Source organism: Microtus pennsylvanicus, chromosome 1 (genome assembly GCF_037038515.1).
Source record: "Microtus pennsylvanicus isolate mMicPen1 chromosome 1, mMicPen1.hap1, whole genome shotgun sequence".
Classification (NCBI taxonomy): domain Eukaryota; kingdom Metazoa; phylum Chordata; class Mammalia; order Rodentia; family Cricetidae; genus Microtus; species Microtus pennsylvanicus.
The window spans coordinates 99,637,385-99,655,193 of NC_134579.1; the positions used below are offsets into that span (position 1 = coordinate 99,637,385).

General features: G+C 54.3%; 1 protein-coding gene across 1 annotated transcript; it reads right to left on the reverse strand.

Annotated features, from left to right (window-relative positions):
- On the reverse strand, nucleotides 1–13,428 carry Tsc22d4 (TSC22 domain family member 4). Its single transcript, XM_075975701.1, has 5 exons — nucleotides 12,764–13,428; nucleotides 11,253–12,270; nucleotides 8,076–8,236; nucleotides 954–1,002; nucleotides 1–679 (listed from the first exon to the last, which is right to left on the reverse strand). The coding sequence occupies exons 2-5, from the start codon at nucleotides 11,994–11,996 to the stop codon at nucleotides 470–472; spliced, it is 1,164 nt and encodes a 387-aa protein (XP_075831816.1). The 5' UTR covers nucleotides 11,997–12,270; nucleotides 12,764–13,428; the 3' UTR covers nucleotides 1–469.
- Nucleotides 13,429–17,809: the final 4,381 nt, after the last annotated feature.

The window sequence follows — 17,809 nt, forward strand, 5'->3', positions numbered from 1 at the left end:
TTCAAGTTTCTTCAGATTTTTTTAATTATAATTATTATTTTAATAACAACCTGAATCCCAAAAGTTGAAGATACTGTCCATACACCCTCCCCTAGGCAGAGGAGAGGGAGCGCTTGGAGGGGACAGGGTAGGGTGGGGGCGTAGAACCCAGGCCATCTACTGCTGGGAGAGGGGGTCCCCAGAACACTGATACCTAGGGAAGAAGGTGGGACTTAGGTTCTTTCATGGATGAGGGGCTCCCGATAAGCACCCCCCTCCTGGGCCGTCCCCTCTTCCTAAAAGGCCTGGGGACTCTGGGGAGAACCAGGTGGGACGGGACAGGCCAATATTGAGCCTTCGACTCCCATCCCTGGGCGTTGGGGTTGGGTGTGGGCATTTAAAGCTACATCGGAAAAGGGGGCAGGCAGCTGGCACAAGGCCCAGCAGCCAGTGGCAACCCCCCAAAGGCACATTGTAAGGGAAAGGAGGCTCAGATGGAAGGCCCGTTAGGTGCAGAGGGCCCGAGCTGTGGAAGTCCCGAGGATGGCAGCTGGGCCAGCTGCTCCGGGCTGGCCAGGGCACGCAGCAATCCATTCTCTTGCTCCAGGGCAGCATTGCGTTCTGCCAGGTCTCGGATCTGTTCCTTCAGTACCTCTACCTCTTCGCGCACGGCAAACATGAGGTGGGACTTCACCAAGTCCTGGACCCCGGGAACAAACAGACCTCATCAGGCCTCCCAAGCCACCTCCAACTGCGTCGACGGAGTAGTTATGAGATACCCAGTCCCCTTTCCCCAATGGAGGGGACAGAGGATAAAGGAGGACAGGGACAGCACGGGGGTCAGAGGACGAGGGACAGGACTCAGGCAGAGATGGAGGATGACAACAGGAGTTTGTATTCCTGGGTAAGGGGAGAAGAGAGATGGACAGACGGGCTGCCCAAGGGGCTCCTGGGACCCAAACATCTTTTCTTACCATGGCTTGTTCAATCTTGTTGTCGATGCCAACCAGGCTTCCGGAACCACTGGAGAAGACACGGGGAGGTACAAGTTGAAGAGGAGGAGCCCCAAGTCAGCTCTGCTACTGCCTTCCAGGTGCTCCTTGCTCTAAAGGCCCAGCCTACACCCTAGCCCGCGCCCTAGGTACCTGTGACAGTAGAGGATCAGAGGGAGGAGGCTTTTGTCCATCCCCCGGCGGGATGAAGGTCTCTGCCCAGATCCCCCCAGGCCCTGATGGGTAGAAGCTCCCAGTGCCCCTCGGATGGGGGACGACCCCCGTGGGGAGCATGGGGAAGACACACAGCCCCTTTTTCGGGGTGCCCCTGGCGCCATCCCCACTACTCGAGTCTCATACGATGATACCAAGGACTTCACGGAGACCCCAGGCTGGGACATTCCTGAGGTAAGCATCAGCATCCACTCCCAACCCCAGGGCTGTGTCAGAGGGAATGCCTGGGGGGCTCAGAGCCCCCCTGGGCAGAGGAGCGTCTGGTGGATGCCAGACAGGCAGAGAGGAGTCAGGACCCACCAAGTGCTGGCCTCAGAGATATACACCCTGCCCTCCCCCTCAGGGCAAGGCGCAGCTGCTATTGGTTCCTCAGGGACACGGGGACCCCCTCCCTTGGCTCCACAGTGGGCGGGAATTCCCAGACACACATGGTCTGTGCCAGTGTCCCCTTCTCACCCTGGCACCACTCCCAGACTGGAGGGGAAGGGGAGGTGAAGTCAGCTGGTGAGCCTTGGGTGGAGGAGGGGTTACGAGGCAAGAAGGCGGGCGTGGGGAGGGGCTTGAAGGCAAGAGTCTAGGAGACCTGTCCCCTACCTATGCCTTCCTTTCTGTCCTGTCTGGACTAACCACGGCCCGCCTCAGCTTTCCCTCAGGGAGAGCAAATAGACAGGGGGTGGGGAAAACGTATTTTGAACACATCCCACCTAATCCAAAATACATACATCCTGGGTGGCTCTTGCAACCCGGGGCAGAGGGGCCCCCACTTCCTTCAGTGAAGGAAAAAATTAGGAATAGTTTCCATAGCGACAGAAAGCCCCTCCTCAGCTGGGCGATGGTGGCACACGCCTTTAATCCCAGCACTCGGGAGGCAGAGGCAGGTGGATCTCTGTGAGTTCGAGACCAGCCTGGTCTACAGAGCTAGTTCCAGGACAGGCTCCAAAGCCACAGAGAAACCCTGTCTCGAAAAACCAAAAAAATAAAAAAATAAAAATAAAAACCCTCTTCCAAGTCCCGGCTAGGAAGCCTGTAAATCAAAGGCAGTCTGTATAGGATCAGAGACTTGGATGTGGAGGTTTTGGAATGGGTCAGGACTTAAGAAAAGGCAAAAGGAAAGGAAAAAAAAGGCTGACACGGGACATTGGATAGAAGAGCAGAAACCTAAATCAGTAGTAAGGCCTGGCTGCAGTTTGGTCTGTGGCCACCAGAGGGCACTCATGACTGGCTCAAACGCCCCAGGGCTCAGGCTCCTGACTGGCACCAGGTCAGAAAATCTAGTATCTAGTTCTCTCTCAAGCCCCTCTGGTCACCCAGGACTTTCGAGGATCCCCTTGCTCTGCTCCGGCCTCCAGTATCTCCTCTTTGACCACCAGAGACGGGGAGGCAGGCTCTTGTTTCAGTTACCTAAACCTCCCTTCTGCTTCCCCTGGGACGAAGGGGTCTCCAACCCTGCTCCCTCCCAGAACCAGGGTGCACACTTGGCTCCATTCATAGATAGCTGGCTCTCTTGTAGTCCTTCTCACACTGGTTGTCAGGCCCCAACCTGCTTTCCTACCGGGGAATCTATACTAAGTCCAAGGTGACCCTTGCAGGAGGCCCTGCTATCAGAAAGGGAGCTGGGAATTTTCCATTTCCTGGCCAAGCTCTGAGTGCAGGAGGTGCTGACAGGTAGGACAACCATGGGGGTGACCGGGCTAGAAAGAGCTGAATAGCTGAATATTAGTGACTGGGGACACCTGGAGCCCCCAAAAGGACAGAGGACACGTGTAAGGATGGAGGGAGACGGACAGAGGGCTCATGGGTAAAGGCTCTGGCCACTACCCCTGACAACCTGAGCACCATTCCCAGAACCTACATGGTGGAAAGCAAGAAGAGCAAGCTGTTCTCTGATCTCCACAAGCCTGCCATATTGCACCTGGGCACACATGAGTGTGCAAGCATGCAAAGTCACGAGTGTCACACACACACACACACAATGGAGGCAGGAGCGCCAACTCGCCAGTGTCAAATCTGTTCTCAAGCCACGCCAACCCACAGTACCTGGGAGGAGAGCGGGCTATAGAATTAAAAACCCGACACCCTTCCTCCAATAGAGCCGCCAAAGATGGACAGATGTACCAGAAGAGAGGTGTCAGCCCTGCTTGGCGGACACTCAGGCAGAGGTGCCAAGTTAAATCTTCTGCCCTTGCCAGAAATAAAGGAATAATACAACCAGCAACATTTGTTGGCCGACTGATGCCTATCTTGTGTTTGTCTAGCGCCGTTTTTGAGAGCACTTCCCCTATGCCGTTCTAGCCCTAAAGACTCACCGGGATGAGGGCTCTGGCAAGGGCTACCCTGGACTTCTCGGGCAAGGCTGGGGGCAGGAAGGGCAAGCGCCACAAGTCGCTACACAACTTCGTGTGCATGAGAATGAGACAGCGCCCCAAAAACCGTCACAATTTCCAACACAGGCCTGGCCATGACTTCAAAGGGAAATGGCGCCCCCTGGGGGTTTTCTGGTGCACAGTGAACTGAAGACGCGACCTCTCAGGACCCTTGGGAAGAGGGCAGCTCTTGAGGCGGGTCTTTGCCTCTGAAGGTCAAGTGTTGGGGACATTCAGATTCTGGGGATACTGGCCAGTTTAGCTCCCCACGTATGTTCTGGGCGCATTCAGAGTCTGGGCCTGAGGCCAAAAGAGTGGTATCCAGCACTCCTGTCTACACCCTCTCCTAGATCCAATTCTGTGGTGCCTCTGGGGGTAGGCAGGGCAGCTCTGGCAGGGAGGGAGAGGGGCTGGCTGCCTGCCCCAGTTACGGAGCTGCCCCTGCCTCTGTCTCAGCAAGAGGACGTCCTAAGGACCGCTGCCAGCTGCCACCGCCTGTTCTCTAGGGACACACACATTCCAACAGGAGACTGTGGTTGCAGAGCGAGACCCAGGTTCACTGAGTGACCTTCTGACAGCTAACAAAACCCTTTCCTCTCACCCCATTGCTTTCATCTGCAAAGTGAGGGATCACGGGACTGCTTTTAAGTTCATGAGGTAAGCATGAGGAGGGGTCAACCAGATGGCTTAGCCGGTAAAGATAATAATTATCCACAGATAATAATGACCTGATTTGGAACCTCAGGATCTAGAGGGTGGGAGGGGAAAACAAACCGTTCTGACCTTTGACCTCCCTATCCACACAGTGGCACGCATCTACGCTAACGTGTACACACACACATTCACAGATAAATATGTGAAAAAAAATTAAGTTAGCGGGGACCAGGGAGATGGCTCTGTGGGTAAAATGCTGTGATAAAGACATAAGAACCCAAGTTTGAGGGCTGGAGAGATGGCTCAGAGGTTAAGAGCACTGACTGCTCTTCTAGAGGTAGAGTTCCTGGGTCCAGAGGTCCCAGCAACCACATGGTGGCTCATAACCATCTGTAATGAGATCTGGTGCCCTCTTCTGGCCAGCAAACATACAGATAGAACACTACACATAATAATTAAATAAATAAATAAATAAGTCTTTAAAAAAAAAAAACCCAAGTTTGAGCCCCAGAACTCAAGTTTAAAAAAAAAACCAAGGGTAGTGACCCATGGTCATCATCTCAACTCTGGAGCGACAGAGAATCCTTAGGTCTCGCTAGTCAGCCAGACAGGCTGATTCATTGGGACCCAGGCCAATAACACACATACACACACACACACGCACACGCATGCACACAGTGCCTGAGGTGTAACCATCAAAGCTGTCCTATGTGCACCCACACAGGTGCACACTCTCGTGCACACAAATGAGACACGAATGCACATATGCGAAAGAGGAACACTGGAGAGGCCCCGTGGGGCAACACGCCTGTCATCTCGGTTCCTCGGGAGGCTAAAGGAAGAAGAGGACATTAAAAAGTTCAAGCCTGCCTGGGCAACTTAGTGACACCCTGTCCAAAAGTTAAAAACCAAAACCCGAGGAAAATAGGGAGGGGTGGGGCTTTGGCGTGGAGCTCAGTGGTTGCCTCTGCTCACACCTCCAGGACAACAAAAAACCAAAAGCAAAGCAAGATAAGAAACAGACAACAAAAAGAAGCACTAGACCCAGAGGAAAACACCAGACAAAACTACGGGGCTTTTCTGGGATTCGGTTCCTACACGGCCTTGAACCATTAACAAGCCTGATCACTCATTCAGGCTTGATCACTACTATCTCCCATCCAGTGTGGGATCACAGACCTTCCAAGCAGAAACAGTCTGAATTCACCAGCACCCTATTTTCCCATCCCAGACAAAAGCACTGGGCAAGCACCCCAGCTCCTCAGTACTTAACACCATTACCCATTTTCCCCCTCCAAAGGGAAATGTCCTGCCACTTGGAACCCAGGAGACACACCGGACAGGTGAGGTGGGGTCTACCCGCCCCATTCCTAGGGGGTAGAGGATGGCCCAACCCAAACCCGCTGGCCCAGCAGGGTGAGGCATGAGGGGCTGGGTTGGGCCAAAGCCCCAGAGCCTTGAAGGCTGGGAGCAACCGGTCAGACTAGGGCGTGCAGAGGGGGTGGGACAGAGACGGGAGGAGGGGACCAGTCAAAAGAAAGTGTTATGGCCGCTTCAACAGGTAGAACCCTTTGTGACAGAGAAAGTCAGAGGCTAGGCTGAGAGGGGGGGGGGGGGGGGGGTAGAGGAGGGACATGGAGCCTTTTTGCCAGGGAACTTCCAAATGGGGGGGCAGCGGGTGGGAAGTGCTGAGAATAGCATCCCAGGGGGGCAGGTGACTCTCTGGCCCTGGCTGACCTCACACCTCACACATTCCTGAGCCAGCTGGAAGACAGTTTAGGAGCTACCCTGCCTTTCCCTGCCCAGCCCAGCACCAAGCCCTTGTCCCCCAGCTTACCTATTCCTGGCCACCCCTTTCTCCTTCCCTGTCCATCCCAACTCTCTCACCAGGCCTCAGGCCTCTTTTCTTCCCTGGGCCTGGGTCTAACTCCAGAGTGTGGCAGCACCGAGGAGGAAGATGAGAAGCTACAACCTGCATCTACGGTCTTTCTGGAGACACCTGCTCTTTTAGTACCAGCTTTTCATTGCCTTTGCAACAGGAAGTCCCTCCCTTCAAGGGACTCCAACAGGAAGTCCCATCTCTCCTGGAGCTCCAATAAAATTGGAGGCTTGCTAGGTCCCCTGCTCCTAGCTATGACTACAAACATTGGAAGCAAGAGTGGGCCCACCATGCCACCAAATGAAGCATCCACCCCCAACAAAGCCAGCAGAGCTGCTTTCTGCTGCCCCTTTGCCGCCAGGCACTGCCGAGAGGATGTGGATGTGGTAGGCAAGCTCCTCCTAGACCTCTTTGTCGCATCCGCTGAGAGGACAGAGCTTTACATCAATTCCTTCCTTCCTCCCCTCCCACCGCCTTCTCTTTTTCTTTCTTCTTTTCTGTTTCTTTGTTTGTTTGTTTGGTTTTGGTTTTTTGGATACGGCTTCATATGTTCTAGGCTGGCCCTTAGGCTGGTTACACAGTTGAAGATGACCTTGCAGTTCTGATCCTCCTGCCTCCACCCCCACCCCAGTGCTGGGATCATAAAACGGGCACTATCAACCTAGTCAATGTAACCGCCTGGAATCTGGGGCTTCACACAGGCTAGGCCAGTTCTCCACCAAGCAAGCTACTTCCCAGACCCCAGCATAAAATTTGATGTTGCTGTTCTGTTTTGTTTGCAGACGGTGAAGCAGCTCTGGAATTCACTATGTAGCCCAGGCTGTCCTGGAACTCGCTTGAGAGATTCGCCTCTCAAGTTACTTCAATTAAAGGCATGCACTACTACACCCTGCTCCAGGCTAGTTTTAATCCATGCTGATCCTCTTACCTCAGCTTCCCCAGTGCTGGGACTACAGGGTTGAGGTACCACACTCAGTGTCTCCCACCATTTTTTTGAGACAGGGTCTCCTATATAAGCCCAGGTTGGCCTTGAAATCCCACTCCCCACTTCTGAATTCTAGATCACAGATGTGCACCAAGGGACCAGCCACACTGGGCAGGCAAGGCTTCCTTGGAATTAGATATTCTTGGACCTTAATGTGGTCTGCATAGATTATAAAGATGTCATGTCACAGTCATGAAGGACACGTAAGCATCCTTTTTCCCCTTGGTGATGGGAGCAAAGGGAGATGCAAATGAGGAAGGTATCAATTGCCTATTCATTATATATATATATTTATATATATATATATATAAATATATATATATATATATATATGTTGGGCTTTTTTTTGAGAGAGGGTATGATATTGTCTATACTGGCTCCGAAGGGTTTGTGCAGCACTGGAGATTGAACCCAAGGCCTTGGGCATGCTGAGCAAGCACTCCACCTGCTGAGCCACACCCCCAGCTGTCTCTGCCTGCCCCCTCCACATTTTCTAGTTTTCGTTGTTGTTGTTTTTATCTTGTGAGACAGGGTCTGTCTGTCCTGGAACTCGCTCTGTAAACCAAGCTGGCCTGGAACTCACAGAGATCCACCTGCCTCTGCCTCTGCCTCCCAGAGCTACCATCACCACCTTCCCCACCCCCGCTTTCTATTCTTGTCTCAGTACATGGGCCAATGGATTTGATTCCTAAGGCTGGGAGATGACCTCTAGCTCTGCAAGAGCTCTGAAGTCTGACAACAATGACTCCTTCTAACTAAAAAACTCTGACTTCACAGTCCTGAGCCCAGGAGGACCACCCAGCTCTCTCCACAGAAGGGAACTGGGTCCTACATGAACTTCACCCAGCGATTATACCCTTGCGAGGTTCGTTTGCCAAGTCCCTGTCCAAGTTCATTTAGGGAGAGGGGTATATACCAGGGAGAGCCCTGCAGGTATGACACTGGGCGTCACCCTCATGTCTCCTACGACACAGAAGGAGCCCACCTACCTGTCGTCATCACTGTCCAGGTGACCACTGATGGCCAACATGGAACGAGCCAGGCTGAGGCTCTGGGCTGCTGCGGCTCCAAAGGGGTCTGGAGACTTGTGGACCAGGCTGGCATCGAAGTAGAGGGCTGGGGAGTTGGGGCGGGAGTCGATCGGAGGCACCTGGAGGCAGAGGAGTGGGAACCATCACACGGGATGAGGGCTGGGGCCACGGCTCCGTTGGCAGAGTGCTAGCTTAGCATACCACAGTGGGCCTCATCCCCAGCACTGAAATAAAAGGAGTGGAATGGGGAAGGGGGACACTAGGGACACAGTTCAGTGTTGGGGGAGGAGGAGCTCTTATCTAGGTGTCTTCTTCCCTTTCCACTACTCCCACCTCTTCCTAGCCCTAAAGCCCTTCCCTCTTCCAGACTTGCTAGACACAATAGGCAGGTACTGGGGGAAGGGGAGACAAGGGGTATCTAAAAAGGACACTCCTTCTCACCCTCAGCCAGGACTCCCAATAGAGAACACTGTACTTAGACAGTGAGCATCTTTTTTTTCCCTTTTTTCTTTCTTTCTTTCTTTTTTTTTTTTTTTTTTGGTTTTTTCGAGACAGGGTTTCTCTGTAGCTTTGGAACCTGTCCTGGAACTAGCTTTGGTAGACCAGGCTGGCCTCAAACTTCAAGAGAGCCGCCTGCCTCTGCCTCCCAAGTGCTGGGATTAAAGGCGTGCTCGACCACCGCCCAGCAAGTATCATTTCTGAAATAAGGTCCCCTGTAGCTCAGGCTGGCCTCAACCTATTCAGCTGAAGATGCCCTTGAACTACTTAGCTTCCTGTCTCCGCCTCCCAGAGGCTGCAGCTGTAAGCAGGCACCACCAGATGCTAGGACCAAACTCCTCTGCATACGCTCAGGCAAGCGCTAGACTAACTGAGCCGCATCCTCAGGGCCCCTCCTGCCCCAACCTTCTTTTCTGTGAAGAGATCTCACTCTGTAGCCTAAGCTGACCCAGAACCTGCTAAGTAGGCCAGGCTGGCCTTGAACTTGTCCTCCAGCCTCAAGCTTCCCCCCAGTCCTGTGCCTCCTTGAAAGCCACTCCTCCTTCAGTTCCTTACAGAGACACTTCCTCACTGCTTCCTGGTCCACTCAACAGTTTCATTTTTTAGAGCATCTAGTGGGAGTCGAAAGTTAGAGGTATTTATTGTGTCTCCCCTGCTGGAAGGTGAATTTGCTCTGTGGTCTGCAGAAATGAATGAACCCTCAGAAACTGCATCTCCACCCCCCTACCCCTCCACCCCCGGAGGTGGCCTCCTCTCTCCAACTTCTAGGACTAGGGAAGAGGTCCAAAGACTCTGCCTTTCTGGGGGTGGGGTGGGAGCTCTGTGAAAATGGGAAGGGAGGGCGGGGCCTGGGTATGGGGCTCCTGAACCCAACAGGCAGCAGCTGGGAGAGCAGCCGTCAAAGGACAGAGGTGACGGGAACTGGACAAGAGGCCTCTGTGAGGGCCCCCCAGAGAGTCTCCACAGTGGTTAGAGGTGCAGAGTGCGGGAGAGGGGGCACCGTCGCCACTCACCCCTGTCCTCCTCAACTCCCCTCAGTTTTGAGAGACCATGGGACCAAATGAGGGACAAAGTCTGAGGCGGGGAAAGGGCGGCAGTTACAAGCAGACAGGAAATGATCAGGGCAGATTGGGAGGAAGGAAAGGGGGTTGGGGGTACTGTGGTGAGAGAGACAGGGTCTACAAACCTAAAGGAGGCTCAGGCCAGGCTTCAAAGTAGAGCAAAGAGGGCCGTCGAGACGGCTGAGGGAGTAGAGGGGCCTGTTGCCAAGTTCGACAACCTGAGTCTGATCTCACACAGCAGGACATACATGGCGGGAGGACTGACCTGACCCCCAAGTTGTCCTCTGACCTCCACGCGCATGCCAAGGCATGCATGTGCCCACACACGCACACACATAAATTAAATAAAAATAAATAAATGTAATGAAAGTAGTGTAAAGAGCCACAGACAAACTTGCCCTAAGAGAGTAGGAACATAGACCAGGCCAACGGCAGTTTATCCAGGAGACCCCCCAAAAAAACCGAAAACAACAACAAAAAAACCCACCCCATTTCAGAAAGACGGGAAGTTTCGATGGTGAAATGGCAAGCTGAAGGCCAGGAGAGGGTGGGAGAGCTGGTCTTAACCAGTTCTAACAAGGCTCGGGCTCAAGATATTTTTACACTGTGGTTTGAGCCCATGGCCAGGAAGGGACAGAACCTTCAACCTCACACCCCAGCCTCCTCCTGGCAGCCAAGGTGTTATTTTCTCCACAGCAGAAACATCCAACTCTTTCTCTCATCCCTAAGTATTCGCTCAACCTCCTATACACACACACACACACACACACACACACACACACACACACACACACACACACCAGGGAGTCAGGCATCCTGCCCCCAGCCCAGACTTGCAGGCAGCTTCCTCTTTTGGAGACAGGAAGCAGAAACAGAGGATTTAACCCCTTGCCTCCTGCTTCCCCACCTCCCACCCCATGGTTGCTGAGGTCACCCCATCTGTCACTCCTGGAGAAGGCCAGGTGCAGGGTACTGAGATGACTTAAGAGAGATACGTGCTTCCCCGACCCCAATTCCTCAGAGAAACTGCAACAAGGCAAAAAACGGGGGTTGGGCTGGTGGCTGGTGGGAAGAATAAAGACCCAGAGGAATGCCTACCTTTTATGGCTGCCCCAAAACCCTGCCAGCTCCTCCCCTCCAGCGCCTAGCCAGTCACCCAGCCAGAGCCTCCACCCTCATCACCTGGAGCCAGAGGAGGGAAAGGCTCAAGTGGGCAGGCCACATATGCCACAGGCTTTATGGAAACAGTCAAGGCCGAGGGCAACAATTTAAAGGCCAGAGAGAGAGAGAGAGAGAGAGAGAGAGAGAGAGAGAGAGAGAGAGAGAGAGAAGAAAGAAAAGAGAAAGGAAGGGAATATAGAAGGCAGGGAAGCTGGGAAAGAAAAGGTTTTCAGTGTACCAAATGCTGAAAGGGAAAAGGGACTTTCTGCCCTAACCAATAGGTGACAGAGGAGGAGGGAAGGACAGGATGGAAGTGGAGGCAAGGAGGCCCAGGATAGAAGTCAGGCAACAACTGGGTACAACAGGTCCCGCCCCCTTCCGGGGTCTCCCTGACCCTGAAAACCGGTTCTCTTACCTTCCCCATCTCCTCTGGACCAACTAATTCCATCCTCAGCCGAACTGCTCCATCTCTTCTCCGCGACAGTGGAGGGGTTCCGGCTGCTGAACCCCCAGACTCCACTTCTACCCTCAGAGAGGGTTGGGGCTGAGTACTATCTCCAGTCCCTGGCCCTGGGGGGCGTTGCTGGGGTGGAGAGGCCGACAGCGGGGGTGTCTCTACCTTGGCCTTGCCAGGCCCTGCCAGCTGGCCCAGCCCCCCTGTGAAGGAGCGGGCCTGTGGTCCAGGAGAAGTGGGGGGCGGGCGGAGCCAAGAGGTGGGGCCCTGAGACAGGCCTGGCTGTGGAATAGGGGTGCTTATGCCCAAGCTAGCCAGCTCCAACCTAGAATCCAATGATCTGCCTCCAGTGCCTCCTGAGGCCCCTCGAATTCCCTCCAGAAGCCGGCCGAAGCTTGGGGGCTCCAAGTCTCTCTCGTAAACATCCACACACGTCCACCGACCTCGACGATAAGGCTCTCCCAAGCCTTGTGGCAGCTTCACCACCCGGAAACGGGAGGCAGGGGCTCCAGGTGGCGGGGAGCCATTCCGGGGGGTGCCCCTGCCCCCTGGATCAGGGTTGGGTTCCCCATTGGGGAGGCGGGGCGGGGGCCCAGCGGGAGCTGGTGGGGCAGGGGGATCCGAAGCCCCTGGGCTTCCTGGGCCCTCATAGTCCGTGGTGACGCTGGTGATCTGAAAACTACTTTTCTTCTTACCACCACTCATGGTCCCTGGGGCTCCGGACTAGGCTCGGGTGGGGGAGGGGCTGGGCTCCTGCAGAGGGGCTCAGGCACCTCTGGAACAAGGGGGCCACATGGCAGGGACATCGGGGCCCCTGGGGACGTCTGGGTCCGACATGGCAGGAGGGCCTTGTGGGAACTGGGGGTGCCTGGTTAGTGACTGGAGTATAGGGGAGGGGAGGTGGTGGGAGGGGGGAGGGGGCAGAGGCAGGTTTTTCCTGCTGCTGTCGCTGCCGAAACCCCAGAGCTGAGCTTGCAAACTGGAAAAAGAGAGAGACAGAGAGTGAGTAAGAGAGAGAGAGAGAGAGAGAGAGAGAGAGAGAGAGAGAGAGAGAGAGAGAGAGAGAGAGAGAGAGAGAGAGAGAGAGAGAGCAAAAGAAAAGCAGGGGCCAAACCACCTCCGGGGCTTCCTCTCGGGGGAGCCGACTGGGGGAGGAAAATGAAAGTCACCAGAGACCCAGAGACAAGTAGAGATGACAGACTCGAACAGAGGGGACCGAATTCAGAGCACCCAGAACAGGAAGAAGCAGCTGGGACCCAAAGTTGGATATTTCTTGCTTGAGATCCAAAGTCGTCCCCAACACGGGTCTCCAGGGCCTGGGGCAAAGGGGTGAACCGGCTCCTCCCCTGAAAGGGCCACCCTGAGGCCTCGGCTGGGCCTCAAGCCCACCCCACCCCCACCGACTCCCCCATCGCTGGTTAGGCACTGCCCGCCAAGCCAAGCGCCCCGCCCAGCCCGGGAGTCCTACCTACCTCTCGGGCCTCGGCCACCGAGCTGAGCTGGAGAGAGGACCTGGGGACTGAAGACGTCCTTTTTTTTTCCCCTAGGGCCTCTTGGGCCCCCGGGCAATGCAGGCCACGGCAGACGGCAGTCAAGGACTACCTAGTGCTCCCCGGCGTCTGCATCTCACTCTGCCAGGCATCCCCGTGGAAAGTTTGCAGTTGAGACGAGAAGAAACCAGCGCGTCCACGGCGGAGCCCAGGCTCGGCCTCGGCTAACACTCCGCGGGTCTTCCCGGTCGCTGTGGGAGGGGGCGGCTCAGCCCCCCGTCGGCTCCAGGTCCCTTGAGTGGCTCTCTCAAGGCTCCTCCCACGTGGCCCCACTGGATGTAACTCTGGGCTCCTCTGCTCCGCTCCGTCTCTGTCTCGGTCTTGGCCTCTCTCTTTCTGGGCTGTTGACAACCCCCACACCAGGAAGTCCTGCCTTCTCGGGCCTGCTCACTGCTCCTCTCCTCCTCCTTCCCCTCTTCCTCCTCCCTCCTCCCTCCTGAGGCTCCGTGCCAGCTGGCCCGGAGCCAGGCCTGCCACAGCCGCAGCCGCAGCTTACAGTTGCCGCCGCCGCTGCTGCTGCTCGCTGCTGCTGCTGCTGCTGCTGCTGCTGCTGCTGCCGCGGCCCCAAACTGGCTGCTTTAACCCTACACCTGCCGGGACCCAGCCAGCTCTTCCTCGGAAGGAGGGGCGTGGAGGGCGGAGAAAAATAGGAGGAGCCTGCGGGAGGCCAGGGATTCCCTTCTTGTAGGCTGTTGCTGCCATTGGTCCGCAGGCTCGCCAAAAAGAGTTGCAGGGAACGTGCCAGACGAGTCCTAGGTACCTGGCGGTCCTTAAATACCTAGTAAATATTACCGAGTGGCTGTGATTGTCACAGAGTCACTGGTTTTCACCATAACTTCACGAGAAACTTCCCCTCCCTACCCTTTTTCAAAAGCGGGTGGTTATGAAAAATTTTAAACATGCCCCAAAGTAGAGGAAATAGGATAATGAACGCCCACGCGTGCCATCATGGACTTGTGACAATTATCAGCTCTACCCAATCGTGTTTCATCCCTCCAATACCTTTTGCTCGGATTCTGCTGCAGTCTTTGACTTTTTGTAGCGTGTGTGTGTGTGTGTGTGTGTGTGTGTGTGTGTGTGTGTTTGCATTTGGAGGTCAGCTTGCAGGAATCGGTTCTTCCCCCATGTAAGTCCCAGGATGGAATAGTGCCAGCCATCTGGTTTAGCGGCAAGTGCCTTTACCCACTGAGCCATCGTGTCTATACTGTTCCTGTATTTGTCTCATTGTTGTTTTGTTGAGGGGTTCACGACAGGGTTTCTCTAGCCCCGACTGTCCTGGAATTCGCTTTGTAGACCAGGCTGGCCTTGAACTCAGAGATCGGCCTGCCTCTGCTAGGATTAAAGATGTGCACCACCACAGCCAGGCTCTGTCCCTGTATTTGAAATTCAATCTGTGATACAGTGTTATTCCCTTTCTTAGACCAGGAAATGGAGAAGCAGAATATCTAAAAAGGCTGTTGGTAGTAGGACGGAGGCCTCTGTGGCATATGTGCACATGTGTGTGCAATTGCACACACCTGTGTGTTTGTTAGCGAGAGAACCACATTGGGTGTCCTCTATCACTCTCCACCTTATTCCTCTGAGACAAGGTCTCTCCTGAGGGAAGAGCTTGGCTGGCAGCCAGCAAGCCACAGTAATTCTGCTGTCTCTGTCTTCCACAGCACTGAGGTTATAGGCACATATGGCCATGCCTGGTTTTTTACTCGGGTGCTGGAAGATTTGAACTCAAGTCCTCACACTTGTGCAGCAAGGCGTTTTACCTGCTGAGCGCCATCTCCTCAGCCCCCAACAGGTATCGCTACAAAGTCATCTATGTTCTCCTCTGTCCGTCGGCTACACACAAAGGTAGATCTGAAGATGAGCTTGCTCGACTGAATTTCCCCACTATGGTCGGACACATGCCTGTGACCACAAAACTACCCCACAGGTGTCCCTGAGGACCAGTCCCAACTGGCCACAGGCATAGACCCCCTCCCCACCTCCTACCCTTTCCCTCTCCCATACTATCCCTTGATCATTATGAGGGAGAATTCACACACACAAAGGGTCTGCTCGGTGCCTGGCAAGAAGAAACAAACTCCCAACTGCCATTTTTCTGTCTTGGCACTGATAACTGGCATTCTGAGTGGGAGCCTTTCATCCAAAGCAGGATCGAAAGGCGGCATCTGCTGTCACTCGGGAGTTGGGAAGGAGATGGGTTCTCATTAATTTTACTCAAACAAAACTGTTCTTAAGTCCTAACTGGGTGTGGCAGTACATGTACAAGTCCATAAACCCCAGATCTTGGGAGGTGACCTAGAGGCAGCCGCAGCTACGTGAGATCCTGTTTTCCATAGCGGCAGAAAGACAGATGACAGACAGACAGAAAGAAGGGAGAATCCTCGGTTAGGCTGGGGGTCTGGTTTTAGTAGGGTGCTTGCTTCATATAAATGAAGCCTGGGTTCCATCTCCAGCATAAGTTGGCCATGTGTAGTGGTACACACCTCTAATCCCAGCATTCTAAGAGGTTCAGAATGACTAAGAGGCTAGCCTCGGCTACATAAGACTCAGGTGGCGGCGACGGCATACACGATTAATCTCAGAGCTGATTTAGGAGGCAGAGGCAGGAAACACTCACATAATTTCTTTTTAAAGACAGGGTTGTTTTTTTTTTTTTGTTTTTGTTTTTTTGAGACAAGGTTCCTATGTAGCTTTGGTGCCTGTCCTGGAAATAGCTGTTGTAGACCAGGCTGGCCTCGAACTCACAGAGATCCGCCTGCCTTTGCCTCCCGAATGCTGGGATTAAAGGCGTGAGCCACCACCACCCGGCTAAAGACAGGGTCTTCTATAGTTCAAGTGAGTAGCCAAGTGAACGCCTACCTGATCCTTCTGCCACTATTCAAAAATTACAAGTATAAGCCTCACCTGACACCCGTGGAAAATTCCAACCACTCTTATTGTGGTGGCACTGTTGGTGATGGTGCTGGCCATGGAACCTAGGCATGTTAGGTAAGTACTCTACCGCCAAGCCACATTTCCACCTTCTTTTTTACTTTTTTTGTTTATTTGTGAACTTGCTTTGTAGACCAGACTGGGCTTGAACTCACAGAGATCCACCTGCCTCTGCTCCCAAGTGCTGGGTTAAAAGCTTGCAGCCACCACTGCCCGGCTTGCAAATATATTTTTTTTAAAATAATTCCTAGCTAGGTGTGGTTGCACACTCCTTTAATCCCAGCACTCCAAAATAGGAAGGGATGCACAGAGAAACCCTGTATTGAAAAACCAAAAGTGGTCTGGAGAGATGACTCAGTGGTGAAAAGCAGCGCTCCTCTTCCAGAGGACCAGAGTTCAATTCCAAGAACCCACCCACAGGGCAGTTCACAACTGGTTGTAACTCCCTCCAGTTCCAGAGGATCTGACACCCTCACAAAGACAGATGTGCACATGCCAATGCACATAAAATAAGAATAAATAAATCATTAAAAAAAGCAATTCCTGTCTCCCACCCCTCATCTATTTATTCTTTATCTGTTTTTTTTTTTTTTTTTTTGAGACAGGGTTTCTCTGTGGCTTTGGAGCCTGTCCTGGAACTAGCTCTTGCAGACCAGGCTGACCTTGAACTCACAGAGAGCAGCCTGCCTCTGCCTCCCGAGTGCTGGGGGCTACCACCACCCAGCTATTCTTTATCTTTCTGTCTGTCTTGCAGCAGCCATAGTAAACAAAGGCAGTAGTAGCAAGGTCCTAAAGTCCAGGAAACGAGTTTCCCACGTACTCTCCCTGCAGATCTAATCCTTATTATGGGCCTCTTATAAAGTGCTCACAACCCCTCTTCCTTCCTGAGGACTTTTTATTTAAGTCTCAAGCAGGCTACATTGGCTTTGAACTTGTGTAGCTAAGGATGGCCTTGAACTGAAGAGCCTCCCACTTCCACCTGAGGAATGCCAGAATCACAGGTGTGTGCCACAGCGCGCCATATCTCCAATAATGTTATTTGGGGCAGGTATGAAATGAGTCATGGATCCGACAAGCAACGAGATTTGCTTGAGGCCACACAGCACACCGGCAAAGACTGCCGCATTGCAAAGCATCCACAGGTACCAAGGATTAGGGTGTGCAGACTGCAGGAATCCCATTTTTCAGTTAGTGGAGGGTACAGCCGAGGTCTTCTTGACGCTAATTTACCCAACCACAGAGCTATGTGTCAAAACTGATCCAAGCAAGGAATTTGTCAAGGGGTTGATGAGAAAAGGAGGGGTGAGATCACATCCCTCACCCCTCCTAGGCTGTTCCCAGGGTGGTCTCGAGTAGAGGCCAACCTGGTGCGCCCAGATCCTGACGGGCGGCGCCCACGGTGTCAAAGGTTAGTAGAGGATGACTTGGACCGCGGGGGCGGACGTGCGGGGAGACTTTGAGCCCCACACGATGGAACAAGGTCCGGGCGCCTGGGAGGCTGCAAGGGGAGGAGGCCCAGCACCAAGCCAGCCAGCTCTCCTGCCCTCCCCTCACCTAGGGCGGGGTGGGGGTGGGGGCACCGCGGGGACTAGGCCAAACGAGCACGCCCCCTGCTGAACAGACGCCTCGGTCTCCCGGCGGCCGACTCGGAGCCCCTCTGCCAGCCTCACCGCTTGGCAGCACCCAGGGACCGCAGCCGCAGCCTCCCACCCGGGAGCGCTAAGGCGCACTGGGCTCCCGGGTGGGTGCGACCTCCAGACTCCCGCTGGGGGGCGCCGCTGAGCACCCCGCTCCGCTTGGGGTTTTGGGAGACCCAACCCAGCACCGCCCGTCTGGGCAGGGGGCTCCGGTCGTTTAGGACCAGACACCCGAAAGCTGGGGAGCGGGACTCACGCACCCCAAGACCTGCCTCTCGAGCTCCCTTGTCCGCTCCGCGGGCCCTGTGCTCCCCACCCCAACCTGCTGGTGCAGCGCCGCACCGCCGTTCCCGCTCTGTCCTTGGAGGGTGTGGAAGGGTGGGTTTGGGGCCGGGGGCGG